This window comes from Mchenga conophoros, linkage group LG20, assembly GCF_057382185.1.
Source record: "Mchenga conophoros isolate Kocher_MC1m ecotype Shallow Benthic linkage group LG20, M_conophoros_male_GT1.1, whole genome shotgun sequence".
Taxonomy (NCBI): Eukaryota; Metazoa; Chordata; class Actinopteri; order Cichliformes; family Cichlidae; genus Mchenga; species Mchenga conophoros.
Window position 1 is genome coordinate 2,223,505 of NC_140545.1, and position 19,527 is coordinate 2,243,031.

At 44.6% G+C, this 19,527-nt stretch overlaps 1 protein-coding gene across 1 annotated transcript in view; it reads right to left on the reverse strand.

Moving 5' to 3' along the window:
- Window positions 1–2,700: 2,700 nt before the first annotated feature.
- The window catches only part of rarga (retinoic acid receptor gamma a), a 36,017-nt gene continuing 19,190 nt past the window's right edge, over window positions 2,701–19,527 (reverse strand). The window contains 8 exon segments of the mRNA XM_085260038.1: window positions 2,701–5,074; window positions 5,077–5,388; window positions 5,554–5,712; window positions 5,886–6,090; window positions 6,393–6,569; window positions 6,901–7,064; window positions 7,920–8,061; window positions 8,270–8,418. Of these exon segments, the coding sequence (XP_085116164.1) occupies window positions 5,019–5,074; window positions 5,077–5,388; window positions 5,554–5,712; window positions 5,886–6,090; window positions 6,393–6,569; window positions 6,901–7,064; window positions 7,920–8,061; window positions 8,270–8,418 (1,364 nt within the window). The 3' untranslated portion in view covers window positions 2,701–5,018.

Below are 19,527 nucleotides of genomic sequence, written 5' to 3' on the forward strand. Positions count from 1 at the left end.
TTCTGGGTTTTTTCTCTCTCCTCACCTTTGACTCTCCTGCAGTCCCCCCTCAGGGCTGACTTCCTCATCATCTTCATCCTCCTCACTCCACCAGCAGAGTCGTGCTGCTCTGTCTTTTAAGCTCTCGTCGTGCCCCTCTACCACACTCCCTCCATCTTAAGTCTGGGGTGACAATAGCTAATTATAAAATCAATGATGCCGGGCTGCCTAGTTTACAGCCCCCTCTAAAACCTTAACTGGGAAATCACTGTGGGATTGATGACTCCCTCACTCTTTATCTCTTTTAATTAGAAATGTAAAAGATATGAAGACCCAGAGGCCAGAACACATCTCCTAGTTTTTATGACCCAGACGCCTGCCCGCCTGCCCGCCTTCCCAGTGCTTGCTCCTCATTCCCAAATCGCCCCCACCTCTACCTGGCCTTGTTTATTTCCTCTGGCTCCCTTCTGGCACGCCCTCCATTCTCACTCTTGTCACAGATACCTTTACCCGTTTCTTCATCACTTTCTCCATTACCCTTTCAGTGAGATGGCCCGTCTGCCTTCTTGCTCGTACAGGGGAAGGTGTTAAATTTATGGTCTTTGCACATGAAAACGTTTCTCACCTTCTCCTCACCTCTCTCTTTCTCTCCCTCCTTGACTGTGATCCCCAACCCTCGGTGGATTCGCCGCATATGTAACAAATGGCAAACGTGTCCTTTTTGTCTGTTCTGACCCATCCAGGAGGCACACAGTAAATGATGTGGTATTTCACATTATGACCCTGCACCCAGCTCCATGCTTCCAGCACATGACATATGCACCTCTCTGTCTTGTATATAGCTTCAGGTGCACACAGAAAGGCCCTACAGTTTTTTATCACATCAAACCTGGGTCACATGCACCAACACTCTCTGCCTTTATCACACCCCGAGCCCAGCACCTTCCTCACTAACTGCTGCCAGAAGCATTTGGGTTCACTGAGCTTTATCCTGCAGATCACTCTCTGAAGCCCTGCAGCTGCTGCTGGTCCATTATCTCTCCTGTGTGTTGACCGAGTTGTAGCTACAGCTCAGATGTGCAGCGGGATATCAGTGTGGGTTTAAATATTCAAATGATATTCGTTGGTATGCACACTCACGGCCTGCTTTTATGGATTCTTTACTATTTTTAATAATTGATGTCCTTTGGTTGTAAGAATATTACAAGGGTGATTTTTTTCTCACACTTTATTAAATCATTGTGAAGTTGTACCTCTAGGTGTCACATTTCCATTCTTTAATTTCAAATGAATAAGCCTACCCATCTCAAGTCATTATTTAATCAACCGTCACTAATGTGTGAGGATGAGCATATAGAAAACTAAACCGGCTCCTTTAAATTCCCCCCAAGCATGCCCAAACCCTTGCATGGGTTCCCATGGCAACACCTTCCAGGGTTCAGTATATGAGGCAATTTGATTGTTCCTTGTAAAATAGTGTATAATGTATGGGCCTTATTTTAATTCCAGTCTGGTGTTATTGATCTGTCTTTAATGATAATTAAAGCAATCATATAATTGATAGAATCTCATCTGTGTTTATCACCCTGCTCTGATTCTCTCTTTCTATTAATGAAATAAAGGTGTGGCATTAGTATCAACGTGGCCGGGTTTTAAAAAGAAAAGGTTTACTGTCAGAAGCCTTTTATAAAGAGGATTCCCGCTCTTGAGAGAGTGAGTGATCATATCAGCAGCAGTGATACAGTAAAGATAGGCAGTATAACCTTGACACAGACACGCGGGCAGACTTTTGGTCCTCTTAAAAAAACTCTTCTTAACAAGGCCTTTCCTTGCTTGGTTTAAAGATTGCACAGCATACTCTGACAAAGCTTTTGACTTGAGTTCAGTGACTGAATGTCCTTTCACAGGCCATTAGCGAGTGCTGGGTCACTTCTGCAAGTTCAAATTTCACACAGTTTCAGTATAATTTGAGCGCACTGGCTTGAGCAGCTTACTGACTGTAAAAGAATCGCTTTCATTTCCTCCAGCAGACTTCTAACATGAGCCACATTAACAGCTATGCAGGAGCTAAATGATATTTTCATTATGAATGGATTTTATGATTAATACTTGGGCATATTTTTTAAAACATGTTACCACAAATTTGCACAGCCAAATGTAATTTTATCTTATTTCATTTGAGCCAAAGCTAAATGGCACCAAATAATAATTGATATATCATGTAATGCATCTAAAAACTGAGATAATTTATTGTGCTGTTGCAGCCTTCTCGTACAGCTTTCATTAAAGAATTCATGGCTAGATATGCTTTAACTTTCTGATCACAGTGAGATGAAAGCAGAGGAAAAGAGTCGTTCTCTGATGATTTTTATGCTGCCACCTGCACTCCTTTAACTGCAGAGTGAACAAATCTTAGGAACAGACCTTTATCTGATGTCCTTGTTCAGCAGGAGGCTGTGATTTATTAGCCTCTGCACCCACAGCTCTCCATGACCCAACAGACCCTGCCCTTATCCTCCAAGCAGTAAACGCAGCTGCATGCAGCACACCCTACAGTCACAGTGCAAGAGCTCCCTCTACTGCTGCACCCCGGTAATGAATGATTATGTTCATTCAAAAGTGCAGTTTACTGTGTTTCATAAGTTTGACACTGGTATAAGCGAACTTACACATCACATCATTTTTAGCACAAAGAAATGGTAATAAAGAAAAGTCCAGGAATCTCTCAAAAGTAGTTTATTGTGCCTCTCACTGTTTATATGGCTTTTCTTTGTATGACAAGAGTTGACATAAACAGAGGAAGAACAACACCTTGGCCATGTTGAAAAAAAAAAAAACAATAACATAACACATAACATAATCTCAAAGTTTTGCCTGCATTACCGTCACTATCACCGTGACGGCGTAGCAGAGAGAGAAAGGATGAGGTCACACAAGAGTTTCTGTGTGACAGCACCATGCCAAGGACATCCACCCATGACTGAAAACTTTCTAAAGCATTCACACTCACGTGCACACGCACGCACACACACACACACACAATGAGGAGACCTGCCCATATTTAGAGGATGGGACCTCTCGCTGCTACAGAAACTATGTTCGTATTGCTTCAAAGAGGGAGAGAAAAACCTCTGTACTGTATATCAGCCGTGCTTTCCAAGCTGATCGCCCACTGTGACATTTTGGCAATAAAGAAATGATACATGAGAACACATAATCCTCCACTGTTCTTCTTCTTCAAAAAAAGTGAGAATATACACAAGAAGACAAGATGATATAATGGCTTTTTGGGATGAGGGGGCAGTTTCCTGCATGGATACCAGTGTGAACGCAGGTGGGACGGTGATTGTGATGAGGATGACGATGATGGTGGTCCCTCCTCGCTCTGTGGAGAGTCAGACTGGTATCCATGCTGTTTTTCAGACTTGTCATCTTCTATTTACACAAAGTGGGGCTGAGAATCGCATAGTCAAGAATGCACGCATAAATATTGCCTGTTTCTAGCATGCTGGGAAGCAGCTAGGGTTTGGTCCTTACTGAAAAGCCCTGAGTCTGATTCCAAAATGTCTTCCATAAAGATTCCTGCTTTGCATATGCCTTTAATGGTTGTGTTGATGCATATGATACTAGTATGTTTGGGTGTTTTTATCTGTGTTGAATGAGTGTGCTAATCTACTGATATCATCAGGGAGAGCTCTAAGATCCGTCATATTTAATATGTTGATGTTACCATCAGTTTTGACATGCTAACTGGGACATATGCTCACAGACAGCTGCTCTATACTTAATGGAAGAGATGTGCCTTGCTTAAACAGATGATCACAAAAGTGCTACATATATACGGTCAAGTCTGAATCTCCGATCCCGGCACTTTGTGCCAGGTTGGCACATCTGCTACCACTCAGCATAGAGCGAAAGGAGTGTGTATGTTTGTTCTGCGCTTTTGTGGATACACTGTCCAAGATAATTAGAGTGTGTTTTTAGTGCACATGTGAGTGAGCATTCTGCCATGAGAACCGCTGGATTGTATCTGGAGTCCCTGCCAGTAGTTAAACTCATGCTCCACAGATGACTGTTCCTAACTTTGGCACAAAGATACTTCCTGCACTGACAGCACATGCTGGCCGCAACAACAGCATAAAAGAATAATGCCAATTACCTGATAACAGAAACTGGTTAAGTCACTGCAACAAAAAAGAAAGTCCTGGGTTGATTATCATCCACAGGGAGCCAAAGTGCTCCAAGAAGCCCGAGCTAAGCATATGTAGCTGATAAGGAAGACCCAGCCAGTTCTGATTACCCTTCTTTCCCTCTGAATATCTTCTCAGGAAAGCTCTTCAAAGATAAAAACTTGTCTAAAGGATTCATATATAAAACCAGAATAACAAATAAAAAACAAAATATAATGGTATATAGATATGTAAGGACTTATTCATAAACTGAAAAAAGGAAAAAAAAAGAATGAAAACAATATTTAAAAATAACAACAAAAGAGTTGCATACTCAATTTGGCTTTGCCCTGTACTCTTGCTCTAAATGTGCTTGTTGTAATCAATCAAAGTCAACTGCTTAGTTCTGGTGTCTAGTTTGGAGGTTCCCCTGTTTAGATATAAACAACAATAGTAAGGGGGGGGGGGGGGGTAGGGGGGGAGAAAACAACAAACATTTAGCTTTCTCAAAGAGGTTATGTTCTTTTTGTCACGTTAACTTCTCTCTTGGCCGTGCCAGGAGTTCATCTGGTTTACCGTCATCTCTCCCTTGACTTCTCATTTTTTCTGCATTTCACTTGTCATGGACCGTGTGGCCTGAGTTAGAAATGTTTATACGCTTAAGGCTCTGCTGTGCTCAGTGGAGGAGGACACAGTGATGTGCAGTCAGGAGAGAGAGAGGGAGAAGGGAAGGCCAGCATTTTCTTGAGGTGGAAGAGTGAATGAGGTTGTGCTATATATGTGTATGTTTACTTATATGCTTGTATGCGTGTGTGTGTGTGTGTGTGTGTGTGTGTGTGTGTGTGTGTGTGTGTGTGTGAAATGCTCTTTTCACTGCGCCCTCCGAGCAAGGCCTTTCCTCAACCCATCTATGGAAGTTAAAACACCCAGGGCTCCCCGTCACTGTCCGAGCCCCTGTCTCGATCTTCATCTCCCACATCGTCGTCGTCGTCTTCGTCCTCCTCTTCCGGTGATGGCTCGCTGCCGTTTTCGGTGGCCCAGCTGTCGTCCTCATCCTCAGCCTCCTGCTTTAGAACCAGGGCTGGAGGCGCGGGTGGTGGTGGGGGCGGTGGTGGAGGCGGCGGGCTCTCATTGCTCTCTGTTTGATCGTCGAAGGCCTCCGGATTCTCGAGCATTTCCCTGATCAAAGGAGGCATCGGCCCTGGGATCTCCATCTTCAGAGTGATAGCTCTCTCTGCACCTGAAAATAGAAAGCAAGGCTCAAAATACATGGACACATCATAAAGAATAAAAGGAAGAGTGAAGCTGAACTAGTAGAGTGTCCTGTAAAAGATGTATTCTTCTGGCAAGGACCTTGGGAAAGTGTACAGAGTTCAATCTTAGAAAGCACTCTCTCCATTCTTACCCTTCGTACTGATGCCCCTGAGGTCAGTGATCTTCATCAGCATGCGTGGGAACATGTGGGGTTTGTTGGGGCGGCGACGACGGGCATAGATCTTCAAAGCCTCAAGCAGAGGCTCCTGTAGCTTATCCACTTTCTGGGGCTCTTCTAAATCCATGCGGTCTAGTGAAAAAAGCAGCAAACACATGTTCTCATTCTCTCTTTTTTTTTAAAATAAATGGCACAGTTTTAAATAATCTCTTACATACAAAAATCAATTATGTTTAACTTTTATTTTGTTAAAGTCCTTTCCACTTTATAACAGACCAATCAAGAGTAGGTGCATGCTGCAGTACCTCCACAGATGAGGCAGATGGCGCTGAGGAGACCGGTTTCTGTATCATCCATCTCCAGGGGTAGAAGTTGGCCTGCAAAGGCAAAAACCAGGTCTGTAAGCGGCCCAAAGCCCGCATTGTGCATCTGAGTCCGGTTCAGAGTCAGGCCATCTGAGAACGTCATAGTGTCCTGTTCTGGAGTGTAGCGTGTGCAGATTCTCAGCATCTGAAAAGCAAAACAAGGTGTAAAACTTTTTGAACGTTAAAAAATGTAAATAAAATGTAAAGTAGTGTAATATGACTTCTTACAACACTAAAAATATCTGCAGTAGCTCAAAATGGTAGCCAACTACTCCAGTCTGGTTGTGTATATATGATAGATTTTGCATTATCTGGCCAAACTTGAATGCACTGCCACTTCTTACCACCGGGTGGAAGCATACCCATATTTCAGCATAAGCTTTGACAGAATCATTTATTTACAAAAAGTGAGTGAAGAGGGCAGAAGGGAAAACAAAAGCTCCTCACCAGTATGTCCAGGCAGGCGGACTTAAGCAGAGTGATTTGGTCAGCGATGGTGAGGCTGGTGAAACCCGGCAGCCGCTTGGCAAATTCTACTATCTTGATGATGCATTTGGTGGAAAGCTCACTAAACTTGTCCCATAGCCCTAGATCGAGCTGGACTCGATGGTCCGAGCTGGAGTTCTGAACAAACAAAAACACCCACAGTTCAGCATGTCATACAAGAGGAGGTGTGCAACCACGTTTGTATCAAAGGCAAGATTCACCGAGCCTCACATTTACATTTTACATCAGTCAACTGTGGGGAAAGAATTCCATTTACATGTTGCATCAATCATTCCGAGGCCACACAGATGGCTTAATGGGGAACTGCATTAGTTAAGCCACCACTATGTTGGGAAAGTTACTGCGAATTTTCATAAGCATGCAATCTGGGAGCATTCACTGCTGACGTAGCTGAGAGACAGTTTCCAAATGCAGCAGTGAAAGATAGGGGTTTATGTGCACGACTTACGGTGGTGTATTTGCCCAGTTGGCAAAGTGATGGGAAAGTTTCTTGGTGAGCTTTGCTGACTTTATTGACTAGTTCCTCTAGCTCTCCACTTAGCTCATAGCTCTCCGGAAGAACAACCTCCTCCTTCACATCTTTCTTCTTCTTGTTTCTGTCATTGCGCACCGCTATGTAAAGGGGAGAAAACAAAATTAGTTCCACATACAATGTTAAAGCTCATACAGAAAGTTAATTTAATCTATCTGTAATGACATTTGAAAACAAACTCAGCATTCATGCTCAGTGTCTTTCACTGCTGCCAAGGAGATGTTACACGCTAGTGGAAACCAGAACCTTTCTGCTCTTAACAGCATTAACATATTTCCTTGAGGCCCGGCACGGACACTGGCTATCTCCTTCTTATCACCCGCTGGCTTCCTTGTCCATCTCTCTATCCACTTGACCGGTGCACATAAGCCAGTACGCTCTCTCCCTCTCTCTGCCTCTTCTCCCACCTCCTCCTCCTCCTCCCATACTTTCCTTCCTCTCAGGATATCCAGTAATAGCAGAGGCACAATGTGATCCCGGTCTTAACACACATCCCACACAAACATTACACCCACATACATGTCCCCGGGGCTTCATGAAGGGCAAGAAACTGCCACTTACACGCAGCTGGCTACACAAAAGGTTGAAATAAAAAGGCCCCCCCCCAACAAGCTGGTGTTTCTGATTGCGCAAATGGCGTGAATCCTGTTCTCAATACGTTGGTCAAAACTCCCAAATCTTGTTTTCTCCCGTGTTGTCTTTATGAATGAAAGCAGTGTCTGTGTGCTGGCCAGAGGGGCGAGGTTTTGTGGTGAAACAGGAAGTCAGATTCATTTTGTAAAGGGATTAGTCATATGATTGGTACAGTGCCCAGCCTCACCCTGATCACCACCCCTGGTGGGCTCATCATCTGCTTCTGTCTTTGCTGCCTAGTTTCTCAGTCTCTATGTGCAAGTGAGAGAGTGACCCTGTTTTCCAAACAGAGGGGGACTCACCTTCCTTCGACATGCCGACCTCGAAGCACTTCTGCAGCCTGCAGTACTGACAACGGTTGCGTGTGACCTTGTTGATCTGACAGTTTTTGTCTCGGTGGCAAGTGTACACCATGTTCTTCTGGATACTGCGACGGAAGAAACCCTGGAACATCAGGAAGCAAGACACAAAAGGGAAGAGGGCAAGGGAGAATGTGCAATACAGTTATCATTATAAAGGCTGTGACATATCGCTGTATCTCTTTCAGCCTGCCCTTTGTCCATCCCTCTTTTATCATGTGAATGCAAAATAGAGAATCGAAATTTTTTTCTATTTCAGAAAACCCAGTGTTCAAAAGATTGGTTCTTCTCACCTTGCAGCCTTCACATGAGCTGACCCCGTAGTGGTACCCGGAGGACTTGTCCTGGCACACAAAGCAGGGCTTGTAGACTCGAGGTGGGGGAGGTGGAGACGGAGAACTGGGTACCATCTCCTCTGAGCTGTTGCTCTGGGTCTCCACCGCTGTGAACATGGAAAGAAAAGACAGTGGAGCACATGATCAGTTACTAATCATTATCGTACAACTATTACTAACTCTGCAAAGGCCACATGTGGAGTTGTGAATACATGTAGCAGATGTGGATAGATAACCACACTAAGAAATGACACGGCAGATATGACTGAGGTTCCACCAACAGACACTGATTAACAGTCATGCTCGCTTGGTAAACATTTTGCCTGGACGTGGAGTGAGACACATTTAAGTCTCAAAAGATAAATAACATATGAACTATCAAGTGTTCCCATTTCCTGGTACCAATTATCACTAAGGAGCCAAACTCAGGGGCCCTTTGGGGATATCGCATAGAACATATTGTCATATTGTCTTCGCATATAACTCTTGTCTATGTAAAGACAATAAATAAGAGAAGAAGGGCTCTTTGACAGCTGTGAGAAAACTGCTTTTTACATCACTAAGATGTAACTGACAGTGTCTGACAGGTTCTTTGATAAGGGCAGGTAACAGAGCGAGCTAATGAGTTGAGAAAAGTCAAGAGTCAAAGCTGGCTTTTCCTCATTCCACACATTGACAACATCTCATGTGAACATCTTGCACGCACAGCACAGGCACATGACAAATGCACGGACACGCAAAGCTGGTGCAGAGCCCTGATTCTATGTCTCAAAAACTGAGGCACAGCTGTGACATCAGTGCTTACTCGAGTCACATACTTGATATGGTACATTACACTTCATTATATTCCAAAGTGGACCCCATATAGGCTCTTTTGGAAGGTTCAAGTGTGCAGGGTATGGATTCCATACTCCCCCTGAGAAATATAAGATGCTAACCACACATGCCACAAAACCACAAACACACACTTGCACACAAACAGTTTCACCCTTGGTCACCCTCTAACTTCAACCCCCTACTCTGCATCCCACCACCATCCCCTGACACACAAACCCTATTTTTCTCTTGTTTCCTGGCCCTAAATTCCTCAGTGCAGCCCTGCCAGGTTTTAACAGAGGACTAGGCTCGTAAGTTGGCTTATAAAGGCAGTCCCATGGCTGGACTGGAGGCCCCAGCCCGGCTGGCCTGCACTTTATTGGGACTCAGTCACCTTGGGCAGCTATTCACACCACCAGCTGTAGCTCACAGCCCGTAAAAAGAGAGCAAGAGAGAAAAAAAGCCAATCATAAAATAAAAAACAGGCAGGCTCTAAAATTCTAACTTTTACTGCCCCCACCTCTCCCCAGCACCTTCAATGGAAAGCACAGAGGACTTGCCTAAACTTAACCTACAACCCCCCCCACCCTCCCCACCCAACTTACTCCCCCCTCTCACACCCAAAGCAGAATCAAAAACCACCAGCATGGCTTTTTTTACTAGAGAGAGGAGACTTCAAAAAGGAGAGAAAAAAAGAGGGCGTAAAAAGAGGAATTTGATATAAAACAGAGAAAGGGGAAGGGGAGGGGGGGGAGAGGGGGAGGACAAAGTTGCTCTTGAGGGCAAGTCTTGTTCAAGACCAAGTTGACGATTACTACTACTTCTGCTGTAGCTGCTCTGACTGGCCTGCAACTACCTCATTAATGATAGTAACAGAAATACATCAGACATTTTTTATTTGTTGCTTGCTGCCTAAACATCTGTTTTTCATATGCGACTCTTCAGAAATCCGCAGTCCTCCTTTGAAAACCTCATTTTGCTCAAGTCAAAGATGTTTTCCATTAGTTTTTAGACCAATCCCAAAGCCAAATGCACAAATCAATCTAAAATCCAAAGTTTACGCCCCCTGAATGTTTCTACAGCAAGTCTCATATCTCCTTGGCCAGAATGTAACAAAACGGCAGGGTCAGTGGGAGAACAGAAACCCTCTGAACGCACCATGAACCACTGTTTATGCAATAATAACAGCAGCAAATGAGGCTCCAAACCGAGCGCTGACAACCCCTTAGAAAAGGACAAACCATATGTGGCGTCAAGTAACGAACACTGACTGACACCGTCTAAATGGATAAAGAAAGCGGGCCAAACACAGAAAGTCCATCTTGGAGAAAACCCGGGCAGCGGTGACAGACAAAATACATCAGGCTCTGTCAACACGTTGAACCTGGTTCCTGCCAGAGAACATGACTCCTGAATCCACCTCCAAGACTTTGCCTCATTCAGCCTACTCCATTCAAATCCCCTGTACCACTTACCCCAGGGCGCCACAGTCAGAGGGCCCATTCAGAAAGCTACCCCGAGCCCCTTTTCTCAGTCTCTTCAACTCAGCTCATCACTGTTTAGAAAACAAAGCCCAGTGAAATGAGAGGCCCTCCTTATCAGCGCTTTGAGGCTTGGGGCACCATTTGCATGACAATCCGCTGTCTAAGGCCTGTGAGCTGATGACAGACAGATGAGAAGAGGAGTGGGGTAGGTGGTATGGGTGCTGCTGTTGGGGGAGGAGAAGAAGAAAAAGAAAGGCAAGAAGAAGGTATAGCTAAGTTATCAACAGTCACTGTTAGCTTCCTGCTAAGTATCAGTTTATTCTCGGATCCCGTGTTGCATTGCTGTGCACAAGTGGTCCCCCTGCCACTGAGCAAGTTGGTCCCATAAACACACTCAGTGGCTACAAACTACAAACACACAGCAACATTACACTAAAATACTTGAGCGTGATGGGATGAGCATTGCAGCATTCAGCACAGCCTCATTAGATGTGAAATATAACTGCACAAGACAGAAATAGCTGTGTAGCTGAAGGTGAATTCAACTAGGTCAATTACAGTGAATTCTAGGTCAAGTTAACCGAGCCAAGCAAACTCCCTTTAGTATCAAGAGATCCAACAGAAGAGAAAAGAAAGCCAGAACAAGGAGAAACACTAAAGAAATAATCAGAAGACTTCCTGGCAACACTGAGGCTGCCTGCTGTTCACTCAGCTGGAAAAAAGGAGTGTTTCTAATGTATGTGAGCAAACGCATGACTATGCAGCTCCTGTTTTGTGTTGCAACACACTCCTCTTAACTGAGCAGCATATGACATTCTGGCACTGTAACAAGTATTCTTTCACAATAGGCTTGCAGATTTTGAGTACGTGACCTGTTGGAGTGATTGAATCTTCAGTGCGACACTGCTCCAAAAGTTCCAGCCTTGGCATGTGAGAGCAAACGCTTAGACGTATTCTTTCTGGGCCCAGTGCACTCACAGTGCAATACATCTGTAGGATACGTGTAGGTGTTTATTTTTGTGCTTGTCCAGCATTCACGTGCAACTCCAGCCAGCGGCTCTGCTCTGTCTCTGTAGTGTATATTTCACTTGCAAATGCCCGGACTGTTTGTAACAGTGCACCACTGAATTCCAGTCCCCATTAAAACACCCCCTCCTCTATGTGTGCGACTCACTCTGTTGATGTTTTCCCTGTTAGTGCTAAACTGCATGCACGGGCATGCGTGGCCTTTGTCTCCACCTCTATTTTCACTAAAGATCCTGTAAAGTTGTACCTCTTGTCGAGACTTTGAGGCAGAGGGGGAGAGAGGGGCACACAGTAGGGTTCAATGTGAAAAGAGGGTTGGGGACTGGGCAGAGAGTAGTGGCAGAAGGACAGCAGATTGGGAGAGGATGGTGAACAGTGGGCTGGGAGAATTGCTGGCACACTAGGTGGGGCTTTCAAGGGTGCCTTTGGCCCTCTACACCATGGCAGAGGCTACAGCACCATAGGGTACGACTGACCGACCATCAGCACACGAATAGGTTTCTGTAAAGAAATGGGTTTCATGAAAGAGGAAAAGAAAGTAGTACCACACCCTTGTCAGTGGTGCCAGCACATAATACTCTCCTTCTCTGTTTTGTTTTGCCCATGTCTTCCTGCTATCACTCTTGAGGCTTCTGCTACAAGGTCCCACACAACAGACCTGCTTCCTTCCTCTTTTCAGTACCAGCGTTTCCGGAGGATCTTCGTCACTGGCTTTTGTAGCCACTTCTCAGTATCCCTTACTGCTACACCTCCATACATGTGCTCTCATTTCCCATTGCTATTCTGTTTCACCTATATATAACCCATATATATATATATACACAAGCACTCAAAATGGCACCGGCCTATAACCGAGAGAAACAAAGAAGTGGAGGAACAAAACCACTGAGAAAAATGGGAGGAATTCCTGACTGTGTTGACAGGGGAGGGGGGACTTTCATTAAAGGTGATGAGCAGTAGCAACGCCTTTCAACAGCTGTCAGAAAGCTCATCACCTGGTCTCCCACAGACTGACACACTAACACGCCTGTGAAAAGAAGACGGCCAATCAGGAGATGGCTCGGGTTTGAGATTTGAAAATAGATATTAAGAAACACATTCCTGAAGGGAATTAAACCCATTCTCTGGGAACCAGAAGAAAGCAATGAGACAAACATCGATAAACATTTGTGACGCATGCATGCGATCTGACGCCAGACCAGCATGTTGAGTAAAAACATTTTCCCATTTGCTCATGGCTTCTGTCAGTACTAATGACAAAACTGTGGACTTTTGAAGAATGACACAATGTGACATGGCACACAAGCTGCTGCCAAGGCACATTTTAATCTTTTTCTTTTTTACCCCTTTTTCCTTTAAAAATGAAAAAAGCAGGAAAGGCAGCAGGTGGGACAAGAATGTATCCCCGGGGCATGTTTTAAAAAGTGGAATTACCCTTGGAGTCTGGTGGTGTTCTCAAAACACCTGGTCTTCTTTACAGCACCTCATAAAGGGCCTTTTGATATTTTCTTGATGGAGTCAGCAAGCAAACATTTGGCAGCGTGCACCCCCCTTTTCCTGCACCACACAGCCCTGTCAACAAACACACAAGCTGCTTTCAAACAGCCAAACTCGTCTGCTGAGCCGCCTGTCCCTAATGAACCCAGCAAATAAAATTTCCTTCAAATGTCCTTGTACCAAACTAGTGCAAGACGGTATTAAGGAAAGGAAAAAATGAAGAAAATATAACGTCAATAAAAATATTTCAGACAGTCAGTGGCCTTTTATGACCAGCGCTGGAAAAACCAGACAGTCAAGTGCAGATCTGTGGAAAAAATGCACCTCCTCATCCCTGCCGTGAGCTCCAGCTGACTCTTCATCTGCCCACCACAGAGGAGCACAGCTCACCTCCAGTGACTGAGGAGTGAACCCAAACCTGGCAACCCAGCACAGTGCTGGGCCACTGATCATGTCAAGAAGACAGGACAGTTCACAGGCAGGCAAGGGAGCAGACAGAGAGCAGAAACAGGCGCGCAGGCGAGGTGAAGAGAGAGGAGAAAGCAGTCATCGAGGGAAACCCTGAGTCTTTGATCCTCGGGTTGTTTCTCGTCCTCCCAGACTTCCTCTCACCATCTGTAGCCCTGGCTCTCACCTGCCTGTCTTTGGCAAGGCCACTAGCGCTCGTTCAATTGCTATTGCTTCCTCCCCACAACAATAGAAACCTACAAAAGTAGAAGTAGCCCAGCCGTGGCTGCAGCCTTGCTCTGTCAGAGGAAGTGAGTGGAAAGGCGGATAATGTAAACAACAACAGTAGTATTCACTCCGGCACATTGGGGAAGCACCACACACCAAAGCACGCAAACGCAAACCTCCTATTGGAAGGAACAACACGCCCACGACTAGCAGCACACAGTTCATTTCCACTCAACATGTAAATGTCCACGCCAAAGAGTTTGCACACACTACACAAAGCGGTTTCTCTTGCCTTTTCACTTGGCGTTACATAGGATGCAGATCACTGTTAAAAAAAAAATGTTAAAAATCATGCACCCAGCTTTTTAACTGATTTCTGTTGTGAGTTTACTCTGCCAAATACACATTATCGCAGCATTTTCCTCTATACAGTCACTTGGAAGAAGTTAAGAAGGAAGAACTCAGAGAGACTAAGATCAAAACTGGCAGAGCAGTGACAAAATGACTGTGGCTTCCTGACTTCTGAGTGAGCAATCTATGCATAAGTAGTAACTCTTGAAGAATCAGCAGTCCCCTTCAACTGGCATAAAACCACAGATCCTGTAAGGTATTAAAGCCACTCTGAGAAACTTCTGCTTTGAGTGTCTCAGTGAAGCAATGATGCATATCAGAGTTTTTCACTTTTGCTTGGCAGCAAACCGCCAACAGGTTGCCCAACTCCGTTTGGGTGGAGGCACTCAGATGACTGATGTGACAGCCAGATTTTGAGCCACACAGTGATTCATTTCCTTCCATTACGGTCTCTAGAGGTGTCACAAAACAAAGTTCCACATAAGACTAATACATGAAGTATTAAAGGTACATTTTGACAATTACCACTGAATGAACACATCACTGGGAACGTAAGCAATACCCAGCCAGTCAGTTCCCTTAACAGCAGCTAACCTGAGTCGATCGAGCATTCCTAAACAGGCGAGAAATCATCCCAAACAGCCCCTAATTCATTTGCTGGATTGTTTCCTGTCAAACTGGCTGTCCGTCTGTCTGTTTGGTTTTGTCTCTAGTGTTTTATGGCAAATGGGAGATGTTCTTACCGTGAGGCAGAAGTTTATGGTGGTGGTCAGAGGGCCCGGTGGCGCCTGTGTCCGGCAGCCTCGCCTCTGTCAGTGCGCCCCAGGGCAGCTGTGGCTACAATGTAGCTGCCATCGCCAGTGTGTGAATGTGTGTGTGAATGGGTGGATGACTGAATGTAGTGTAAAGCGCTTTGGGGTCCTATGGACTAGAAAAGCGCTATACAAATGCAGGCCATTTACCATAAATCCAGGCGTGATAACAGGCTACTGCAAGTACCCATTCACTCACAGGTCAAGCTATGGTGGAGACATGGACATATTATCTGCTCCTGTGTAGCCACTGAAGAGCATGTGCTGCTTTTTTGTGCTTAAGAGTGTCTCTCACGTGTCTAGGTGAGAATGCACTTCTTGTGTCAGATTTAGAGCAAAACGTTGACTCTAGGGGCCCAGAGAAACAGTAAGTGTGTTAACATTACTTTAGTAACCTGGTAGTAGTTCTTTTTCTGGAGTAACCTGATTTTGAATGAAACCTTATTTTGCAGACTCTAGTTTACACTTAAATGGATTAACAGGATTAACAGGGATATTACAAGTGTGCGTGCCAAAGAGGGAACGGGGAACAGGAAACGCAGCACTGGAAAGGCAATACAGTGGGATGAAAGAAAAGATGAATGCTGAAACTGTTCTTTTATCCAAAGTATAAATATCCTAAATCTGCCTAAAAACAAAGCTACAATGAATAAGTCAGAGCAGCTAACAGGCAGATTATTCCTAATACTGAGAGACAAGAGGAGAAACTGTATAGTGTGACGGTATTAGTTAAAAAACACAACAGAGCAGAGAAATCTGATTACTGACCAGCTGTATGTAAAGTTCTGACAATGTGAACACATTCTCCTGTTTCCTGGTTTAACCTGATTTCTTCCAATAACCTGGTTTCATGTGCACTCGTAAACGCACACGCACTCAAACAGACATCTGTTAATTTCTCCACTGGCATTCATCTTCTTTCTGTAAAAAGTCCCAAACTGTCAGCTAGGCTCACAATTACAGGCATGCCAGCTTACACGCACACACACCTGTTCCTCCTTACAGCAAAATACACCCACAAGGAACACAAACAATACAAGCTAATGCAAGTGTACACAAATGAACTCATGCACCATTTCCAGAAGGATGGTCATGTCAGTTGCACATATGCGCACTGGCAGAATTTGACTAATGTCAAAGGGAAAAACAACACCAATTTGCCTCCCTCCCTCCCCTCGGTCCTCCCCTCCTTCCACCCACTCCAGGCCAAGTCCTCATCCATCTCTCTCCACCCCTGAGCCCAGATAATAGCTGTACTACACCAGCCGCTCACCACTCCCTGCCAAACGCTGTCGGCTGCGTAAACACAACCCATTCACACATACACAGGAGGAGGACAGTTGGACTCGTCTGGGTTTCTAGACCCGACTTGGCTATACGAGGGCTCCACTTCTTCTAACGCCGAGCCCGTAGCAACACTCGAGCCAAGCCGTCAGTCAATAACACGCTGGTAACAGAACTGCTCGTTCCACAGCCAGCTCACACACAGCTCTCAGCTTACATGCACACTCTTCTATGCTATAAACAAACATGCTTGTGCAGTGGTACATCACATGCTCACCAGTGAAATAAACTCTTTCAGGTGCATGCACTAATACAGCACACACACGCACGTAAGTATGCATAGTTTGCCAAATGTCCACGCCATTGTGCAACGGAAAATGTGCCTGGCAGGCAAAGAGCTGTTCTCAGTAAACAGCTACAATAGCAGCAGCCAGACACGGGTGTTAGGGTGGGCAGCCACAATACCTCTGGGACCAGCAAACTATTGTGAAAGAACTCACAAAAGTCCAGATTTTATACTGATCTGGAGCTCACGCAAACTGCTAGCCCAGTTGCCTCATAACAGTCACGTTTATCGTGCTGCGATCCACAAATCGTCAGCTCGTCACGAGTCCACGTAAAATTTCAGAGTACTCGCTCTTGTGAAATACTGTTTAAACACGACGGACAGGAAAACAAAAACAGCCCTTTCAAGGACTCACATTCGGTTGACGAGTTTTATTTACAGCGGTGCGACTGACGCTGCTGAGGGGCTATAAACTGCTGTTAGAGCGGAGCCAGATTCCAGCACAGGCCTGAGGAATCCAGCTTGGCACACTGTCCGTCTCTGCTTTTGACACAGCAGTCTGGGTGCCCAACAGCAGCCAAGTGGACACGTAAACTTGAACATACATTGATCAGAGGAGTCCGCATACAGGCACCACACACACAAGCATAGGTTAACACGCTCTGATTTATGCATAAGTCAAACCACGCACAGGAGGGGGCTCTGTGGAAAAAACTTGAAGCAACTGCTAGGATTGAATCTGTTTATTTATAGACAGCGCTGCCTATTAATGGGCTCAGCTATTACTGCAGGGCTGACAGAGATCTGTGAACAAGGTGGTGTGATACTGCAGCCCAGCAGGTCTGACACCAAAAATGGCTTCACCCTATTAAAATGATTTCCACAGCGTAATATAACATGTAACATAAACTGTTGTAAGGTTAGAATGAACCAACAGGCCTGCGATTTTATTTAATAACCATCTTGGCTCTGATGCTATGTATTATTTATTACAAAACAAGGACTACTGCAGCTGCTTGAGCTACTGCATTATATCACGCAGGACACTGTATTCCTCAACACATTAATAAATAATTTAGAGCCTATTACACTGTAGTGCAGGCCTGACAGTTTAGAGTGCACTTTAAATGAGGTACTTTTTATAATTAAAGCTTGCGATCAAAAACCAAAAACAGACTTTTCTTTGATGCCAGTTTTTTTCACATTTCTAGCTTAATGGTTTTTTTTGTTTAAAAAGTTAATTTAGTTGCAGCCTGCTTAACGTTTGTTCGCTCCTTCATATCAATTACAACTCATTGACCCTGGACTGGCTTATTCCTTTAAAGTTGAGCACATTGTTTTGACATTATCTTGAGAAAATCAGCGATATAAACACGTGACGTTAGTGACAATGATTAGAAGTGTAAGTACTCTCCCTCTTTCTCTCCAACACACAAACACACACATCACCCACTAACCAACATACCACCATCTATTTCCAGCCCTGCCCCCTCAGGCATTCTAATCTTTTAATTGAATCTTTTGTAATTATAATGAAATAACTGCAGACTTCTATCAGGGAGAAAATGATCGGGCCAGAATGTGCCAGCGGTCACAGGAAGCTCTTATTTCTCTACCGCTGCTGCCGAGATCTATACCCCCCATTTCAATTAGCCCCTCAATTCACATTTGAACAGCACATTAAGGGAAAACAAAGAAGCGTGTGCGCCCGTGTGTGTGTGTGTGTGTGTGAAGACACACATAGTGACAAATTGCTCAAGCAATCTGTTACTGTCATGTCCAGCTCTTATATATACCGTTTGTTAGACTTACAATCCAAAGTGTGCTCAAAAACATCGAGCTAAGAGTGTACTTTGGTGAGAAAAAACACTTTCCCTTCTTTTGACCCTGGAGAACTGCTAAACGTAATTGCCTCATTCTTCTAAGCAAATGAACATTGACAGAGAGGGGATTTGTCGGCATAGGCTGTCTCAAATGGCTTCCCTGGCAGTTGACTAATTCAGTTCTCATTGACGTACGACTAAATCAGTGTCCATTATCCTTATGTGTAGGCCAGCTCAGATGTAGTACCAGCTCTGTGGCATAAGGCACTTAAGTGCATTACACAAGCCAAGCTGGTTGAAAGAGTCTCCTTTTCAGCAAGCTGACGAGCTTACCACACATGCAGTAGATCTGACATTGGCCAGGCTGTAGCCTCTGCCTAACCTCTGACATTAAGGTCTCCCACTCCTGAACAAAAAAACAAGAAAACTGACCACACACTTTTAAGTCCTCTGATTGTCCCTGGCTAATGGCCAACAGCAGAGACACTTATCACCGCTGAAGATTTACTGCAAAGAGAGGAGGTTATACTCATTTTGTGAAAGATTTAGGGCAGACAAACATTTTCTCTGCACATTCTCCACACAGGTTATCAGAGAAAAACTGTTTTTGCATTTCTGCTAAACCTTGTTTTTTTTTATCCTCACATTGTAGAGAGCATTGCTAAAGAGTTGAATTCTTTTTACAAATGGAAAAAAAAAAACCTGTGTGACAACAGTATATTATTGTATTAATCCAGGGCCAGGTGACTTGCTTTACAAACACAGTGGCTATTTTGGTGTGCAGTGTGCGTGCTTGTGTGACTGTGGCATTAAGAGCCAGACAGGTCCCTCTGTTGTGCAGCTGGGCTGGCTTAATGAGATATCAGACTCAAACATCAATTCATCAGCTTCATTGATGAGGACAATGGGAGGCAACTGCTTCAGTAAAGAGGGGCATTATGGCTCCTTGTGCAGGGATAGGACAGCTTTGTTTACAAAGGTTATTGGGCACACTGGGTTTGAAACAGTACACCACACCAGCCACTTTGCTCTGCTCTGCTAACTTAGATCTCTCACCCTCAGGGCAGCGTCCCTGGACTTTTTTTTCCCCTTTCCTTTTTTTAACTTTGATTGTGTGGAACAAAGACCTGAAAGAAAAATATACTTCTGGAATCTGAGGCCT